Source organism: Larus michahellis, chromosome 1 (genome assembly GCF_964199755.1).
Source record: "Larus michahellis chromosome 1, bLarMic1.1, whole genome shotgun sequence".
Classification (NCBI taxonomy): Eukaryota; Metazoa; Chordata; class Aves; order Charadriiformes; family Laridae; genus Larus; species Larus michahellis.
In genome coordinates, this window is record NC_133896.1 from 37734824 (window position 1) to 37751034 (window position 16211).

General features: G+C 35.9%; 1 protein-coding gene across 2 annotated transcripts in view; it reads left to right on the forward strand.

The window, feature by feature from the left end:
* The window catches only part of LEMD3 (LEM domain containing 3), a 53610-nt gene that overhangs the window by 33663 nt on the left and 3736 nt on the right, over positions 1-16211 (forward strand). The window contains exons 4-11 of one of the 2 annotated variants that reach the window (XR_012585214.1): positions 818-885; positions 2700-2779; positions 2860-3008; positions 4794-4895; positions 5923-6025; positions 6270-6448; positions 11991-12117; positions 13768-13849. Coding sequence is in view for 1 of the 2 variants with exons in the window: in XM_074572464.1 (XP_074428565.1) it covers positions 818-885; positions 2700-2779; positions 2860-3008; positions 4794-4895; positions 5923-6025; positions 6270-6448; positions 13768-13849 (763 nt within the window). In the remaining variant the exon portion in view is untranslated. The remainder of the gene's footprint in view (positions 1-817; positions 886-2699; positions 2780-2859; positions 3009-4793; positions 4896-5922; positions 6026-6269; positions 6449-11990; positions 12118-13767; positions 13850-16211) is intronic. The other variant, XM_074572464.1, reaches the window with a different exon arrangement.

The following is a 16211-nucleotide window of genomic DNA, read 5'->3' on the forward strand; positions in this document are numbered from 1 at the left end:
AGTGATTTGCCACTCCCTGATAGTTCTTCAGAAATGATGGCCTAGTCATAGATAAAACTGGTATTAGTCCTCTTCCTTTTCTGTGTGACTGTCTTGGTATGACTATCACTACTCTTTTTTCTTTTTTTTCTTTTCTTGAAAACGTTTAGTTTAGCAAAGAAAAATAAGAAAAATGATGGCACATGGCTGTGAGGACTGACTGTGCGTATAATACCTTATTTCCTGACTACTTTTGCATACTTTGCAAAAGAATTAGGAGGATGGTAAACCCAGCAGTTTCAGGCCATGTTGGGATTTTTGTGCATGTTCAGGAAGGGGATCAGTTATTGTGATAACTTGAACCAATTTAGAATATACTAACTTCATAGTGCCTGAAATACTGTTATAGATATGTTGCAACTTGAACTAACTTGGTCTGTATAAAAGATAATACATGTTTCAGAGTAAATGGAAATTACTTGGAAGAAGTTGAGTCAGGGTACAGCAACTGTTTTTATGGTAACATCCTTTTGATAGTTCTTCATACTACCTTTTGTTCTACTTTCAGTGTAAATACCAAAATACACTTTCTGAGCAGTACATGAAGTTGTATTGATGTAACTTGTACATATCATTAGCTGTGACAATCTTCATTGGTTTTTTTGAAGGAGAAATTTGTCCGGAGACTTTTCCGTATTTTTAGTGGAACTTGTGAGAATTATTGAGCTATTGCTACTTGTGCAGATTGTGTTAACCATAAGCTTGTATTTTGGTGATTTTATTTTATATAATGCAGTAATAAGTAGATCAAAATAAACAAAAACTTAATTTTTACCAGGGGAACATGAATGTGGCAGCTCTATTCAAAGAAATCTTACCGTCCAGGAGGCAGCTGCATATTTAAAAGTAAGCAAACGAGGTATTTCTCATTGGTTCTATGGAAGATTTGTGCGAGTTACAATTTGTAAGGCCTGGTTTCATATTTAGTGTATTGACTAAAATATGACTTAGTAATGAATGTTATTTGGAAATGTTTCGAATTGATGTCTCTAACGTGCTACTTGAGGTTTTTATTTGGGCATGCAGCAAGGTTTTAAGGGAGAGGGAAGGTGAAAGAAACTGGTTTAATAGCAATGAAAGTGTAGATAGTAGTGCTTCAATTACACGCAGTTTTTTCCCCTTCAGTTAAAACACCAGGGGCGTAATTTGAATTGATGGAGATAGTTGACCAACATGAAAATAGTAAATTTATCAAATTCAAATCTCTAGAATCTTCTCCAGAAATAACTGTACTATGTTTGAGACTTATTAGAAAAGTCTTACTTTCTTTGGGAGGAGAGGCTGACGTGTGGATCTGTGCAGCGGGCCTGACAGCAGCAGCTGTATGGAGACACCATTCATTGATGCTTTAAATAGAAATGGTCAAAAAAGGCCTTTTTGTTAATTTGATAGGTAGGCAGTATTATGAAATCCCACTCTCTGCTGTCATTCCCCTGCCTCGTTCCCCAAATAAAAGATGACTCTTGACTTGTCTTGACAGCTGTAGGCTTTATTTTAGCCCACGTTGGTGTACCCTTCAGTGGAAAACTACTTGAAGCTTTTAAAAGGCTGAGAGTATAAGATTTCTTTGATTGTATGGGCGGGAATTAACCTGATGGGACTTTTAATATACAAATGTATAGAAATTTTATATTTTGGCAAATATTTTCATAGTAGACAAAAAGGGTCAATGCTAAGAGCATCTTGAAGAAGCTGCTAACACTGGTTTATGGTTTGGCAATTATATTCTATATCTGTTTAAAAACAATGCATTGTGGGAAGACATTGGAAAAAATGAAGTTGATGACAGATAACTGATGGTCTTACCTATCTGTTGTGCTGAAAGAACCACAGTTGTTATCCTAACAACTGTTTTAGCTCTAATCAGAAGCTCAAAGGTCTATGAAAACTTGACACTTTTTACAAAGTCTCATTTAACCCTACAGTTCCTCATTTTGGGAGTATAAATATAACTCCTTTGCAGCATTTCATTGTTCAGTGATAAAAGTTTATATTTTACTCTCAAAGTGAAAATAAAGCAGCGACCGTTTTTTCTTAAATGCTAATCCTTTAATTCTAGGCCAATTACAGTATTTGAGGTTCAAAGGAAAGATGGAGATAAATCTTTTTTGAGAGTATAATTTCAAAAACAATAGTAACTTCCATTTTTGCTTTTCTTTTTCCGCAAAAGAACATGCAAGGTGAACTATGGAGACAGCCTTAGCTCAGATAGCAGTGAATGTTCTCCTGTGATAGTTGATACCAACTATTTTTTTTTTAAAGTCAGTTTCCATATAGCAATATTAATTCTTGAACTACAAACACTGGATTATTTGCAAAATATCAGTTAAAATTTACTTACTCTTGAAATAGATTTTCAACGAGCACCGCCTAGTGGCTGAATTTTTTTTTCTTGCTGTAGGTTAGCATTGTTAATTAAACAGTGAATGTGACTTGACTTTTCAAACAGTCCTCAATTTGAGGAATGCTAGTAAGTCTGATAGCTGCTCATAGCGTGTATAGATTCACTTTGTGTAGTGAACATGTATGCAAAACCTGAACAATCAAGAACAAAACCACATAGTTTTGGCTACTAATCTGTGCAGTATCTGAATTTTATTGTGACATGGTAACTTTCTGGTTATTTATGAAATTACTCATTAATATTTGTCTCTTGACAGAATTTAGATCCAGAATATGAAAGTGTACTTAACAGAGCATTAGAATGGATCTTGAATAGTGCGGAAGATGTTGGCATAAAGTAAGTGGTCTTTATTTCTTAACTTAGTTTCTTCTAACAGAAAGTATCCTTTTTCATAAATACCATATATTTTTGAATAGGTGTCTCAGCAGTGACCCTAATGAGATGGATGTCACTAATGTGACAGATGTGAAATATCTGGAATCCACTAGTCCAAAGATGTCTTTCAGGTGTCGTTTTCGCCGTGCGTTCGTTAATGTAACTCACAGATTATCAATATTGCTTTTGGGTAAGTTAATAAAAAAATATTTTTTTTTTGTTATAACTTGTGTTTTTGTAAGTGCACAGGGAAAAGTAAACAGCATGTTTAGAGAAAGTTTTTATTCAACAATAAAACTTGGAGTTCCTATTGGTATTTTGGTTATAATGCAGTTTGTTTCCCACTTCTGTTGTACCACTGTATTTTCACATTGTTTGCTGTCATCTGTTGCCGTAGTCAGATGAACGTATTCTTTCCCTGGGAACTCTTGTCGTCTTACCTGCCAAAGCAATACCTTCTGGCTTTCAAAAATTCCAGGTTGAAATGATTTGAAAAAGCAAAATGCTCAGTAAAAAGACATGATAGCCTTAATTTTGAGGATATTTCATTGTTGTTCAAGGAACTTTGGAAACATAACTACAGAAAAGATGGTTTTCCCAGTTTTAGGAAAAGTTGTATACTCAACATGGTTGTCACCAAAAAAATCTTACATTCCACAATATAATCTTAGAGGTATCTAATCCTTGAGTAAGACCAATTCATTTAGTCTTTGGTAGTTCTCTACTTAAGTTTCAAGTTCTTTCAAGTTTATTTAATCCTTAACCATACTGAAAACTATGCAGTATAAAAATATGGTACAGCTGAGTGCAGGCACTTCACTCCTTTCCACGTGGCTGGTTAGAAATATTGAAGATGCAGAGTTCATCTCATGCAGCTATTGAATATTTCATAAATTGTTTATCCCAATATCTTAAAAATCTCATGGTTATGAGCAAAAGACTTGAGACCTCATTACCAGCCTTTGATAAACCAAAAGAATTAAGGGCAAACTGTCTCAGATTGCTGTCTTTCTGATAATAGTTAGGAGGGTTGAATTGGGATGCGGAGATGAAGCTCAGTATCCAAGTCCATCACTGGTCTCATCAGTCATGCTGAGCAAATTGCTTTGTGTCTCGACTGACTTGTCTGTAATTAAGGTTAATATGAAGGACCTTTTCAAAAATAAACCATTGTATAAGTGTTAGATATATTGTTGTTAACTAACACACATTTTGGCTAAAAATGGTGTCCCACGGTCTCTTTAATGTATCAGTTAATATTTCCTTGCCATCACTGATAGGGGTAACAAACTGTGTAACTATAACTTGTGTATGTGTAATTTGGTTTCTTTTTTTCCTGTTATGAGATCATGGGTGTAGTGGTGCCTTCAGCCTGAGACAGAAGAATGAATAAGATTTTTATTTTCAGCTTATGCTGCTGGCCTTCCTAACTAGATTGTCCTTTTTGGGAATAATCTTTAAGTAATAGAAAAAGAGTATGCAGTACTTTGTTGCAAGAAATGCAAATCTGTAGTTGAACTGAAGCAGTCCAAGTTAATTAGTTTTTACCAGTATATCTAAAGCATGTGACTTGTCTGTGAATTAGTGAATATTGTGCATTTTTAAATCTTAACGTGTTCTGAATTGTCAGTTTATGTGACTCTTCATGACTTTGATTTTTTCCCAATATAATTCTTTTACTGTTTTTCTTCGCAAATGGGTAGAATTTCAAACCACAGGCCTGGGATATGAGGCTATTGTTAAAACAATGAAATGCTTTTCTAAAGGTAACTGCTTTTCAAAGTTCTAAGAGTTCGTGTTGCTGTGTTAGTAAAATATGAAATATTGACAGTGAGTACAGTGTATTTCACTAGCTTTGAAATTTGAAGTACTTCAAAATGTTAGCTAGTCCAACCAACTTCTGAAGTATATGCTGTAAACTTTAAGTAACTAATGTTCTAATACGGTTTAAAGAGTATTATACATGTTAATGCAGGTATAGCAATGGTTTGGGGAGTCCTGCACTACATGAAGTACCGTTGGGCAAAAGAGGAAGAAGAAACAAGGCAGATGTATGATATGGTGGTAAAAATCATAGGTACGTCTTCTTGAGTCACATATGATGTATCTGTATCAGCTCTGTATAAGCTTTCAAAGTACTGGCGTTAATTCAATTATGTTTTCTGCCTGCCTAGTTGTCAGTCATCATGCTGTTAAAGTTCTTGGTCAAATGTGTGGTTCATGTGTTTTTTTTCTATTTTTGAATAATCATCTTTTAAGCTTTTGGTATAAAGACTGTAATTTGTGAATTACATCAACATGGCTATAATAAATTCCCATTGACTCAGTGGTATTTTATCTTACTATTGAAAACAAATATAAATGTGATGTTTGACTAAAAGTATGGTGACATGTTGCCTTCTGTATCTGGTTTTTCAGCTATCTTTAGCTAAAATATCCACTCTTAAAATATGTGTTAGCTCTCATTTGCATCCTTAATGGCTTTTCATAGAAAAAGCAGATTTTTAATTAGTCACTTTGAGGAGAGATTATAAATAGAAATTCTAAATTCTATTCTAAAATAGAATGCATAGTTGAGTTCTGAAATTCTGCCTTTCTACTTGAAGCCACAATGTTCTCAGTAGTTTGTGTTTGTAGTTTTAAGCTCTGATTTGGGCTGCATTTTTGTTTAAATTGTCTTATTACTTTCATCTATGGCAATAATCATAAATATAGAGATGGTAGACAAATCAGAGCTGTTTTCCTGTTTTTACCATTTCCCTACCTTTTTTGTTTGCAAATCAAATTTTGTTGCAAAGGGGGAAAGCACTTTATTTTGAAAAGTAGCTATATTTGCTAACAGTTAAAAGAACCAATCAAGAATAACTCTTTTCCTTTATTCCAATGTTACTTGGAATACTTGGTGGGCACTGTGTGTGCTTAGTTTTCTTGACTTGCCTTGCCTTCAGCATGGTTAGGAGGAAAAATACTTCAAAATGCCAAAACCATCTTAACTACTGAAATTGGGAAGGGTCTTCGGAGTAGCTGTTCATTGTGAGAATCGATATTTTTCTTAATGTTTACATGAACTACATAGTTACCAGTTTCTCTTATGGTGTCCTCAGATGTTCTAAGAAGTCACAGTGAGGCATGTTCCGAAAACAAAGACTTGCAGCCTTACATGCCTATTTTACATGTGCGTGATTCTCTAATACCACTTCAGGACAGGTATGTTGTCACTAGAAGTACTGAATTTCCTTATGTGTAAGTAAGAAAAAAACAATAAAAACAAATTGGTCAATTAACTAAGTTCATTTCAGTAGGTTGCATAGTGTAATATTTTTGAGATTCACATTGACACAGCTCGGGGCGGGGGAGGGGGAAGAAGACATTGGATTTTTCTTACATACTGGATGGCAGCTATGCAGGTTGTTATAATGCTAACTTTGTAATTCTTGCTTCAACTTTTAAGGAGGAAAATGAGGAAAGTCTGGAGTAGAGCAGTTGACTTTCTTGCAGCCAATGAATCCAGGGTTCGCACAGAGACACGACGAATAGGTGGTGCCGAGTTCTTGGTTTGGAAATGGATGCAACCTTCTGCAGCATGTGACAAAATTTTAGTAATACCATCGAAAGTGTGGCAAGGCCAAGGTATTGAAGTTTAATTATATTTTGCAAATACAGTTGTTTTAAGTTATGCATCTAACTTCTACATGGTATTTTGTTGCTTGAACACGAAAGACTTGTTTTCTCTCATACCTTTAAGTATTGTTAGGAACTGTCAGTACTGTTTCTCCATCATCTTGTTCAATAGACTTACTTTTTCTGTGCATTCAGTGTCTGACTTCTTTTCAAGCAAAATGAGCTTTTTCTGTTTATAGCTACTGCAGAAATACCGCAGAGGGCATGTAGCCACAGAGTTGCTGGTTCTTTTTCATGAATTTAAAAAAAAATACTCTTTAGTTGGTCAAGTTCTGGCATGTCTTATACTTACGGGAAGTAATGGAATTAGTTGAATTAGTTGTACCTGACAGCAGGTAAATTGGAGCTTGTTGACTTGAGTTTCCTACTGCTAAGTTATCAGTTGGGTACCTAAGGACAGAGTTTAGACGAAGAAATGTTTGTTTACTTTGAAAGGGAAACTGCTGGGACAAAAAACTCCTCCATCATCAGAACACGGATTTTGAGCATCTCCTAGTAGTGCTTCCTTTCTGTCATAAATTTTTTTCTACACTGTGCATTTATATTTCAAGCTCTGTGGAGCAGCAAAGCATTTGCATTAACAGAGGCGGCTGTTGTCATACATGGATTTTGCAGTGGTCTGTCACTTTTCAGCTTTATCATGGAGCCAAGTGGCAAGAATCCAGTGGGTTTGCAGTTGTCTGTCTGCAGTGGTCATCTTTTCCTAGTTCTTTTTCTTTCTTCCTTTCTTCATGTTAAGCTTCAGATTTTGGAGCGGTGGGGTTTTTTTTGTCAACAAAGGATTGACGCTATAAGACTTGAATTCTGGGTTGCAATAAAAAAGAATTATGATTTCTATCAGTGTCTGAGTGTGAAGGTAAATGTTTAAAGTGAAATCTTAATTGCCAGTTGCTTAAATGTTGTGACTCTCTTAAAGAGTCCGTCTTGCCTTATGATATTCTGTAATGCTGTGTTGTCTTTCCAGTGGGACTGAAATAAATCCTGTGCAGAATCCTAGTTTATTTTGATGGTGAGGGAGTGGTTGCTTCTGTAGTTTTTAGTTCAGTTTTTTATATTGGATGTTATCAAGGTTGTACTGTGCATTACTTCTATGGCATTGAACTAAAAACTGAAAAAAGCCTGGTTAAAAATCAAATGGACTTTGTGCCCTTCCTAGTCCCACTTCAAGAAAGTAAAAGTTCCCACTGGCAAGCAATTGCACTCTCATCTATGTTCTTCTGGAATATGCCAGTTTTGGTCTGAGTTTAACTAGTGCAAGTAGTGCTTCCTTCTCTTGCTCTTTACTGGTATACATTTTTATTTGTAAGAAACAATGTTTTTATTGTTTCCTCTAAAGAGGGTACAGTTTAAAGTAGCTCCTTCCAATGTGATTATTTGCTTTCCAAAGACAGACAGAAAGAGGAGCTTTGTGGCCTGGAACATTTATGCTGTAGCAAGCTTGGTCACCCAAGTAAAAGTACTGCTAACATTCCAGTTTTGTCCCAGGCCACTTGAATGTTTTCTTAAGTTCTATGTATGTCTTCAGCCCTCTGGTCTTAAATTTTTCTTTTCTGTAAGTTCAAAGCAAAACCAAACAATTCTCACTGTCGACTTGAAAAGCCAAATATTTTGAGGCACTTGCAGATACTTGGCGTGTTATCTGATGAGGATCTTAATAGTCTTGGGACAGATTTCTTGCTTGTCTATGTAAAATGTTATGTTGGGATAACATTATATACTTCTCAAAGTTATGCTACTGGTTTTAGCATTACATTTCTCACTTTAAATCATTCATTGGAAATGAGGGCTGCTTTTTAAAAAAAACCAACAAACAAAACCAACCTTGTGAACACTACTGCAGGCTTGAGGTTCTGCAGTCGTTGTCTTGCAGTAGTAGTTACATGGCATTCTGCTGTGAGAAGTGTATTACATGATTTCAGTTTCTTAAAATTTTAGTGAGTAGGATATGAATAGTAACATTGTTACAAGAGTTGCAGAGCCTTTTCTTTCTAGGACATTGTCCATTAGGGATGCGCAAGTGCTTTAGGCGCAGTGCATCTAAACCCACCCAGAAATGGTGGGTTTTGTTAACAGCTGTCTCTGTGTCATCTCTGTAATACTGTCATGATTGATTTTCAAACACTTAAATTGAATGTAGCTTCTGGAAATTATGTCTATTATAAAGCTGAATCTTCTGTGTAGTTTATTGTTCAATACAGGCTGTGAAGCATGATACTCCACTTCTCATTTACTACTCATTTGCTCTCAGTTTTTCTTCTCCTGTTTGACTGCAATATAAATCACTAGTGTAGTAGCTACTGTTAGGTACTGTCTGAATTTGAGCATCTGATACCTACTTTAGCATATTGTGAATGTGGACAGAATAATTTTCTCTCTCAGCTGTGGCTTTTAGCTGTATTTTGACTAGAGTATGTACTTTAGACTCTACACTTTCTATTGAATAGGATATATTAAGATCTATCCTGTTTCAGTTCTTTTAATAGCAGTTTTCCTAGTTTTCTTGTTATATTTGTAGTTCAGCAAACATCTTTGAAGAATTTAAATTGCATACTTCGATTCTAACAGAAGGGCATGGAAATAGGAGTGGCTGGAATGACGTAGGTCATTTGGGCTCTGTATGTCTTGGTAGTCAGCAGGAAAATGCAATTTTCATGTGCAAAGGCTCTTTGTGTTTTGCATTCCTCATTTTCATATAGCTGTTGGAAATATTTCAGTTACGTAAGTCTCATATTTTTGCACAGTTGTTTCTTTCCTGATGTTAGGAATTCTATATGTATGTGTCGCTTTCTTAATTTTTGGAAGTATAAATCAGCTGGGATTAAGTTAGTCCTCCAGTTCTGATGTTTGAATATAGAAGTTCATAAATCTAAAAACTCTTCAAGATTGCTAGATTCTGAACAAACTCAGTATATATAAAATCAGAATGGATTGTTGGTTTTGAATCTTGTGAATGAATTTCAAGTCACAGTTGGTTTGGTTTTTTTTAACCTTCTGAGATCTGATAGTGCTCTGTAGCAGAGACTAATACCTAGAGTATGTGCAATTGAAGAAGAAAGCCTCTTGACCTGTCAGTATGTACTGGGATATTGATAGATGATGACCTGCATTTTAAATATGGGACCTGTAGCATGCATGAAGATTTAGGCGCTACTGTCTGTTAGCATCTAGAGTTCAAGCATCACTGTGATATTTTGTCCGGTCCTTCAGGATGCAGCCTGTGTTTTGGCAGACAGTTTGGGAAGTCTGTGCTTCCTTTGAAATATTACCTGCTGGATACAGTAGACGTATCTGTCAAAAAAAAAAAAAAAAGGGGTATGTAAGCTCACTCTAGGATGATGGACAAATATAAGTGATGTTTTGAAAACAGTTGACAAGAGAATTGTCAATTGAAAAACAATCTTGATCATACCAAAGCGTATTTTAATTAAATCAATGTGTGTGTGTGTGGGGGGGAATATTTCTAATGTGTTCAGTTTGTATTTGAAAGAACAGATACTATTGTCCTATCATGCCTTTTGATAACTGGAGCTATAAAGAAGAGTAGGTAGGCAGAGCTTCAGTGTAGCTAAGCTAACAGCAATAGCTAAATTTCCTTGATGGCTCTGCAGATGAGATAAAGAGGTTCTCTGAAGTACAACATCTAGGGTGATATTTCATCCTGTGGCATGGAAGATAACCTGTTACCTTGTAACACCCCTCCTCCTCGGCTTGTGAGAATATAATCCTTTCTCCAAGTAAAAAAAAAAAAAAAAAAAGGCGTTATTCTTAACTGTTGCAAGAAAACTGTTGGATTTTATGCTTGTTGTAAAATGTTGTATCCATCCCATGCTGGTCTTTAATAGCTGCACTTGACCGTATTAAACCCCAAGTCAGTCACACTCTCCTCTCTTAATAACATTTAGTATTATTTTGATTTCAGTATCTTTCCTATTTACTGCAGAATGTCATGTTGTGTGAAAGTGCATAACTTCAGCATTTTCAACCAAACGTTTTATCTTTTTGTTCTTGCCTTTGATAAGAAGGATTAGTACTTAATAAATTACAATGATCTGTGGCTGAACATGAATAAATCTGTTCTTCAGAAACATGGTTACCTGTATTTGATGCAAGTCTTCAACCATATCAGGTGCATCAAATCCACATCTAAAGATCTGTTGGGTTATTTTGTAACCCATGGTGGTGATACTGGGGAATCCCTTTAGCAATAATACAGTAGTAATTCAAGAGGTACAAAAAGCTGTACTACAATTTCTTAAATGTTCATTTTGAAGTCTGTGCAAGAGCCACTTCTTCCATCATAGACATTTTCCAGTCACAGTGATAAAGAAGTGGTTGACAGCACATGCTTCTAGCTGCTGCTGTTCTTTGATTCTAGACTGATACAGTCATATTCAGTTTAAGGTAATAAAACAAAGTACATCATGATTGAAATACAAAGTGGCTTCCTTTTTCTTGAAGGTGCTCACTAGTCCCCAAAGGGAATTTATGAAAGTCCTAAAAATTTTCTTGTTAGTGACTTATTGCACAAAGTTGTGTGTCTGCTTTCCTATTTCATCTCCACCTTTTTTACCCTCGTCTTGTAAGTCTTACTGTTGAGACCTATTTAGGGAAAGAAACGTCATGTGAGGTGCTTAGTAAATTATGGTGTAGCTTAGACTGTTGTCCTGAAAGAATGTCTTAAGCCCTTATTGTGAGGAGAATATTTTGTATGCACCACATCAGTGTAATTTTTCAAATAATTAATATTGTAATCTGAATAGGTTTGTCACTTAAACTTGCTCTTTTGGGGGGAGGAGGAGAATTAATTGGTTTAGGTTTGTAATAAAATTTGAGACATCTGTTAACTGCGCTATTTTGAATTTTGCTGTGTAAATACAGCATTATTTTTAACTTGCCTCTGCCTTCCCTAGCCCCCCTTTTTGGTCTCACTTCTGGTATACATTTTAATGTTTATTTCTGTGCTAGCGTTAATTTTGTAGCTCACTGATTTCTGTGGCCATTTTTTTTCCTTATACATAAAAAGCTCCATCTAAATTGCAGAACTTTCTTTTAATTTACCATGGCTTTGAAATGTTTTTGAGGAAAAAGCAGAATTCATCTCTGTTTTCATGTGCTGCACTGCCCTGGGAGTACTTGCTCTACTAGTATGATGTTACATTAAGTTGGTAGCAGATTAGTTTTGTGCTGGTGGTGTGCTCTGGCTGAAGTAATCCCTGCAAGCACCTGAGATCTTTCAATCAAAAGGACATCAAGATTATTAGAAATTGGAGCAGGCAAAGCTTGTTTTTTATATGAATTCCCCATTTAGTTACTTTTGCATAGTTTAATGGTGTTTAGAGTTCGTAAACAGCTTGCAGAAATGTTGATCCTCTGGGCCTAGGGTCTCTGCAAATAACCTCGCCATTCTTTATCCTTGGATTAAAACCATGTGCTGAATAAACCTAGCTATTAACAATCAGCACATAATTTCCTCAACCCCACGCCTTTTCAGGTCCAGGTCCATGACTAGGCCACCCCAGATCACCTTCTCCAGTATGGTATGGTGCCCCAGTGTACAATATGCTGGTGACATTTCACCCCCCCCCCTTGATCTGCTGGAGCCAACCTACATGAGTAAGGTAAGTCCATTTATTTTTCAATGTTGCTTAGTTCTGTAAAGTTTTTATTGTATACCCTGTATATAATTTTTAATCAAGGGCAAAAAACTTTACAAAACCATGTGCTATTGAAAAAGGACTTGTCCTTAAACTACAGGCAGCTCAGAGATAGAGGCAGTGTCACCAGCATATTTAGAAATCTATTCCCAAGACAAAACAGACAATTGTGACAGGTGTTGGTGACTCGGACTCTGTGTGTGTATATTCTAGTAAGAACACTTTTCGTTACTTGGGGGAACTTATGGTAGGTTCCATATTAGATTTGGAGGCCACCTTTTCTAATTTCTAGTTGGTAATTTATTTATTTATTTACTCAGAAATCCTCTGTGCTGTATCTGCAGGCAGTGATTTTTCTCTTGGTCAGTGCTTGTTTTTCACATGAGGTGTCTTCTGCATGACTGAGTTTCTTCTGCGTGACAGGGTTTTTTGCTTTGGTGACATACAGAAGAGCAGCAGTGTTTGTGTATTTTGGATATACTTGCAAGATTTTATGTTAAAAGGTCAGCAGTAACAAGCACAGACCTGTAGTGTCATCTGCCCAAAACTGAGACTTCTAACACTTGGAACATAACATCTTGAATCTGTCAAACTTGTCCAAAGTAGGGATTGTGAAGGAGAAGCATTAGCATCGGTTTAGAACATCATTGTCTTGTTGAGATTTTTAATCTTATGTTTATACTCTTGAATCTTCACCTCAAGTCTTCAAAGTAAAACCTCCTTCAAGCCTTGGAAGTTGTTTTACAAGGTTGTTCCCTTCCATTTCTGTTGCTGCTTTGTTGGCCTTTCTCAAGGCGTGGAACTACCTTGCCTGAATCTGAAGGGCTCCTTTATTCCTTTTCTCGTGGTGCAGTCTTCTGTTGCGACTCCCACAAGTTGAACTTCTGAACTTTAGATAAATATTTATTTCAGAACTTCAGAATGTATTTCATGGGATTGTTCAGCTTTGAAAGAGTTAGTCCATTATTTTTAATTTCCATTTTTCTTCTTGCATCTGTTCTCTCCTCTGGTGTGTTTCACTTCAGATTTTTGCAAGCTTATGGTCATGTGTGTAGAGCATTTAGGGTTACAAAAGCTTCATCCTTGTAGAGTGCTCCTTGACAGTTGTTACTGCAATACAGATGCAATACAACATCCATCTAAGCGTCTCCCTATTTCTTGGTCAGATGGGCAGTAAATTGCCCCCAAAGTGGAAGAAGTGAAAATTCATCAGGCGGTTTAAACTGAATGGCTAACCTGCAGCTTCAAAAATTTGCTCCAGATCCTAAGAATATCTGTCTTTTCATGGAAATGTAATGCAAATACTTTCTCTTCAACTATATGATATTTTTTAAAATGTCCTGAATTCTTTCTATGTGCTCTGGCCTGGATGTAAGAGAGTGCATTATCTTTTTAAATGTAGAAGTGGTAAATCTAAAAAATTAAGTATGGTACATTTTCATCAGTGCAGTAGAAGACTGTGGGGAACTTAATTTCCTTGAAGCTTTTTCATGTATGAAGGAAAGTATTCTTTTGAGTAAAACCAGAAAGGTATTAATGTATAAAGTTGTTGCTTGTTAACTAGATGGTATTATGCCTGTCAATAAATGCTATTACGTTTATTTTTCTTTGTAGCATTTCATCTAGATAGAAGAAATTCACCACCAAACAGCTTGACGCCATGTCTAAAGATTCGCAATATGTTTGATCCAGTTATGTAAGTAAAAACAGCTACGCACCTGTATTTCTGTATTCTTTTGGAAGGGTCCATTTCTTTTCTCTGAGAGGGGTTTGGCAGAAGTGAGTAAACATGAATACCTCAAAAGAAACAAATGGGTTGTAAAAAAAAAAAATAATCTTCTTAACATCTATGAGAAGACATAAATAATCTTGCTGTCAGTCTTCTGTCCTTCATTGTCTTGCTTTGTATCTTTGGGTCACTTGAAGAGTGTGGCATTTAGTTAAACTACTCTGAGCAATGGCTGATCTTTCTCCATTCGTTAATTTTGTAAACGTTCAGTCATATCGGCTGACAGGGGAGATTCATGTGGCTTAACAACAGACCGTAAGTTTCTGAAGTATTGTTAAGTATTCTGGAGTATTTAGACTGTTCTAGAGTTTGCACAGTTTGTATTTAAAAGGCTGAATTTAAGTAAGTTATTATTTTGGCAGTGTGACTGCCTAGTTTTGAAGCAAATGAGTTTTTTGCAGTGGGAAGGGTTTAAACCAATTACTGCAGAGTACTGGCTTCTAATGCTCGTATATAATTCTGAAGTATATACTGTGTATTAATAAGTAACAAGCCTTGTTTCACATGCCAAGAGTTAAGGAAGAATAATTTTTTTTGTAGTCTTTTAAAGCTTCATCTATTGTCCTGTTAGTACCTCCACTGGCTGTGGACTAGATAATGTTAGGAGTTGGGGACTAACACATAGGTTATGCCAGGTAGTCCTTTCTAATCTTTGAAGCCTGGTTTGTTCAGTGCAAAGAGATATAGGATTTCCAATAACTCCTCTGAAGTAATTTATTCCTTGATGTGATTATATAAGGGAAAAACGAAGATGCTATGCTGTCTGACAGAGTAGAAGTGATGTGCTAATTGGGACTGAAGAATCTGAGAAGTTCAGTGGAAAATAAAAGCTGTTGATTAGAATAGGAAATAACAGGAAGTAGGAGACAACACCAGAATACGGACACAAGTGATTGCAAAGTTTGGATATATTTCTTCAATTCTTTCACTTCTGTTTCTAACCACACTTAATTATTTTAGTTCCTTGCCTTATTAATTGTAAAGCTGTTACCTAATTTAGCTGAGGACTGTGTTATCCATAGCATAGAGTACTCTAAAACCTGCTTTCTCAATGGCTTTAGGACTTAACGACCATCATGGGCAGAGACCCCAACTATCGCTTCTTTCATAACATTCAGGTTGCAGTAGGGTGAGCAAGACTGAAATTCTAGGCATTGTTCTTGAGGTGAACTGATCTTCCTGTAGGAGGCTGAAATAAAAGATGAGATTTTCTGAGAATTTTGGGTGAGATCAACACCCTTATTGTCACGTCCTTATTGTCCTTGCTACAAAGGAGACTCCATGAGGTATATTGGTTAGACTGAGTAATACTGAAATAAATCCATTAATGAAGCATCACTGCAGTATTTATTGGTATGCTGTATTGGTTGCTTTCTTGTTTCAAAATGTTAGCTCTTCAAAATGTCTGCTGTTAATGGAACTAGTAACTGAGATGTTATCTCCCTTTGATAGGCTATCTCTTTGCTGTAAACTTCAGTGTTTTTCAGTACTGACCTAGTCTGTGCCCAGCTAGTGTATATAAAAAAAAAATAAAAGAAAAATTATAGACTAGGAGTTGTTCTCTTTTGACGCTTCTCTTTAGTGTATACTTTGAGTCAGCTATTTGAACAGTGCAACTTCTAATAATTTTTTTTTTTTTAGACCTTTTCTTTCGGAAGTTGACCTAACTCCATTACTGGCCTGCTGGACTATAGTCCTAGTGGGATACTTCATTCAATTCCATATTGCATGCCCCAGCCCATTCCTCTTCCATTAGCTGTCTTGCAGTGGACTGCTGCTTAAGGAAGTACTTTTTATCACACATTTGTAGTAATGTTAAAAAAAATGCAAAAAACAAACAAAAACCAACTGACCTCCAAAACCCTCAGTGCAAGACAAACTACTTTATTCAACTGCTTTTATCAAAAGAGGAAGGTTTATGTTATTGTCCCGGATCTGAAAGGAATGAATGCCTTAGCGACTTCCTGAAACATAGAATGTACCAGTGTATGTGATTGGCACATAATGCTTTGACATTTGCTGTGGGTGCAAGGTATGTTTAACAAAATCAGGTTTTAGCTGCTCTTTAAGTCAAGCTATTGTATACTAACAATAAATGACTAAGTACTTTTCAGCAATATGCCAGTAGCTGGTAAAAGCAGCCATCCATAATAGAGGTCTTTTCTCTTGATCTGAGAATCATCTAGGGAATATACCAGTTATTTTGTATTTATCAATGCTAACAGAATAAATAATCTTCTTTCTACTGCCAAAAATAATAAAATTTACC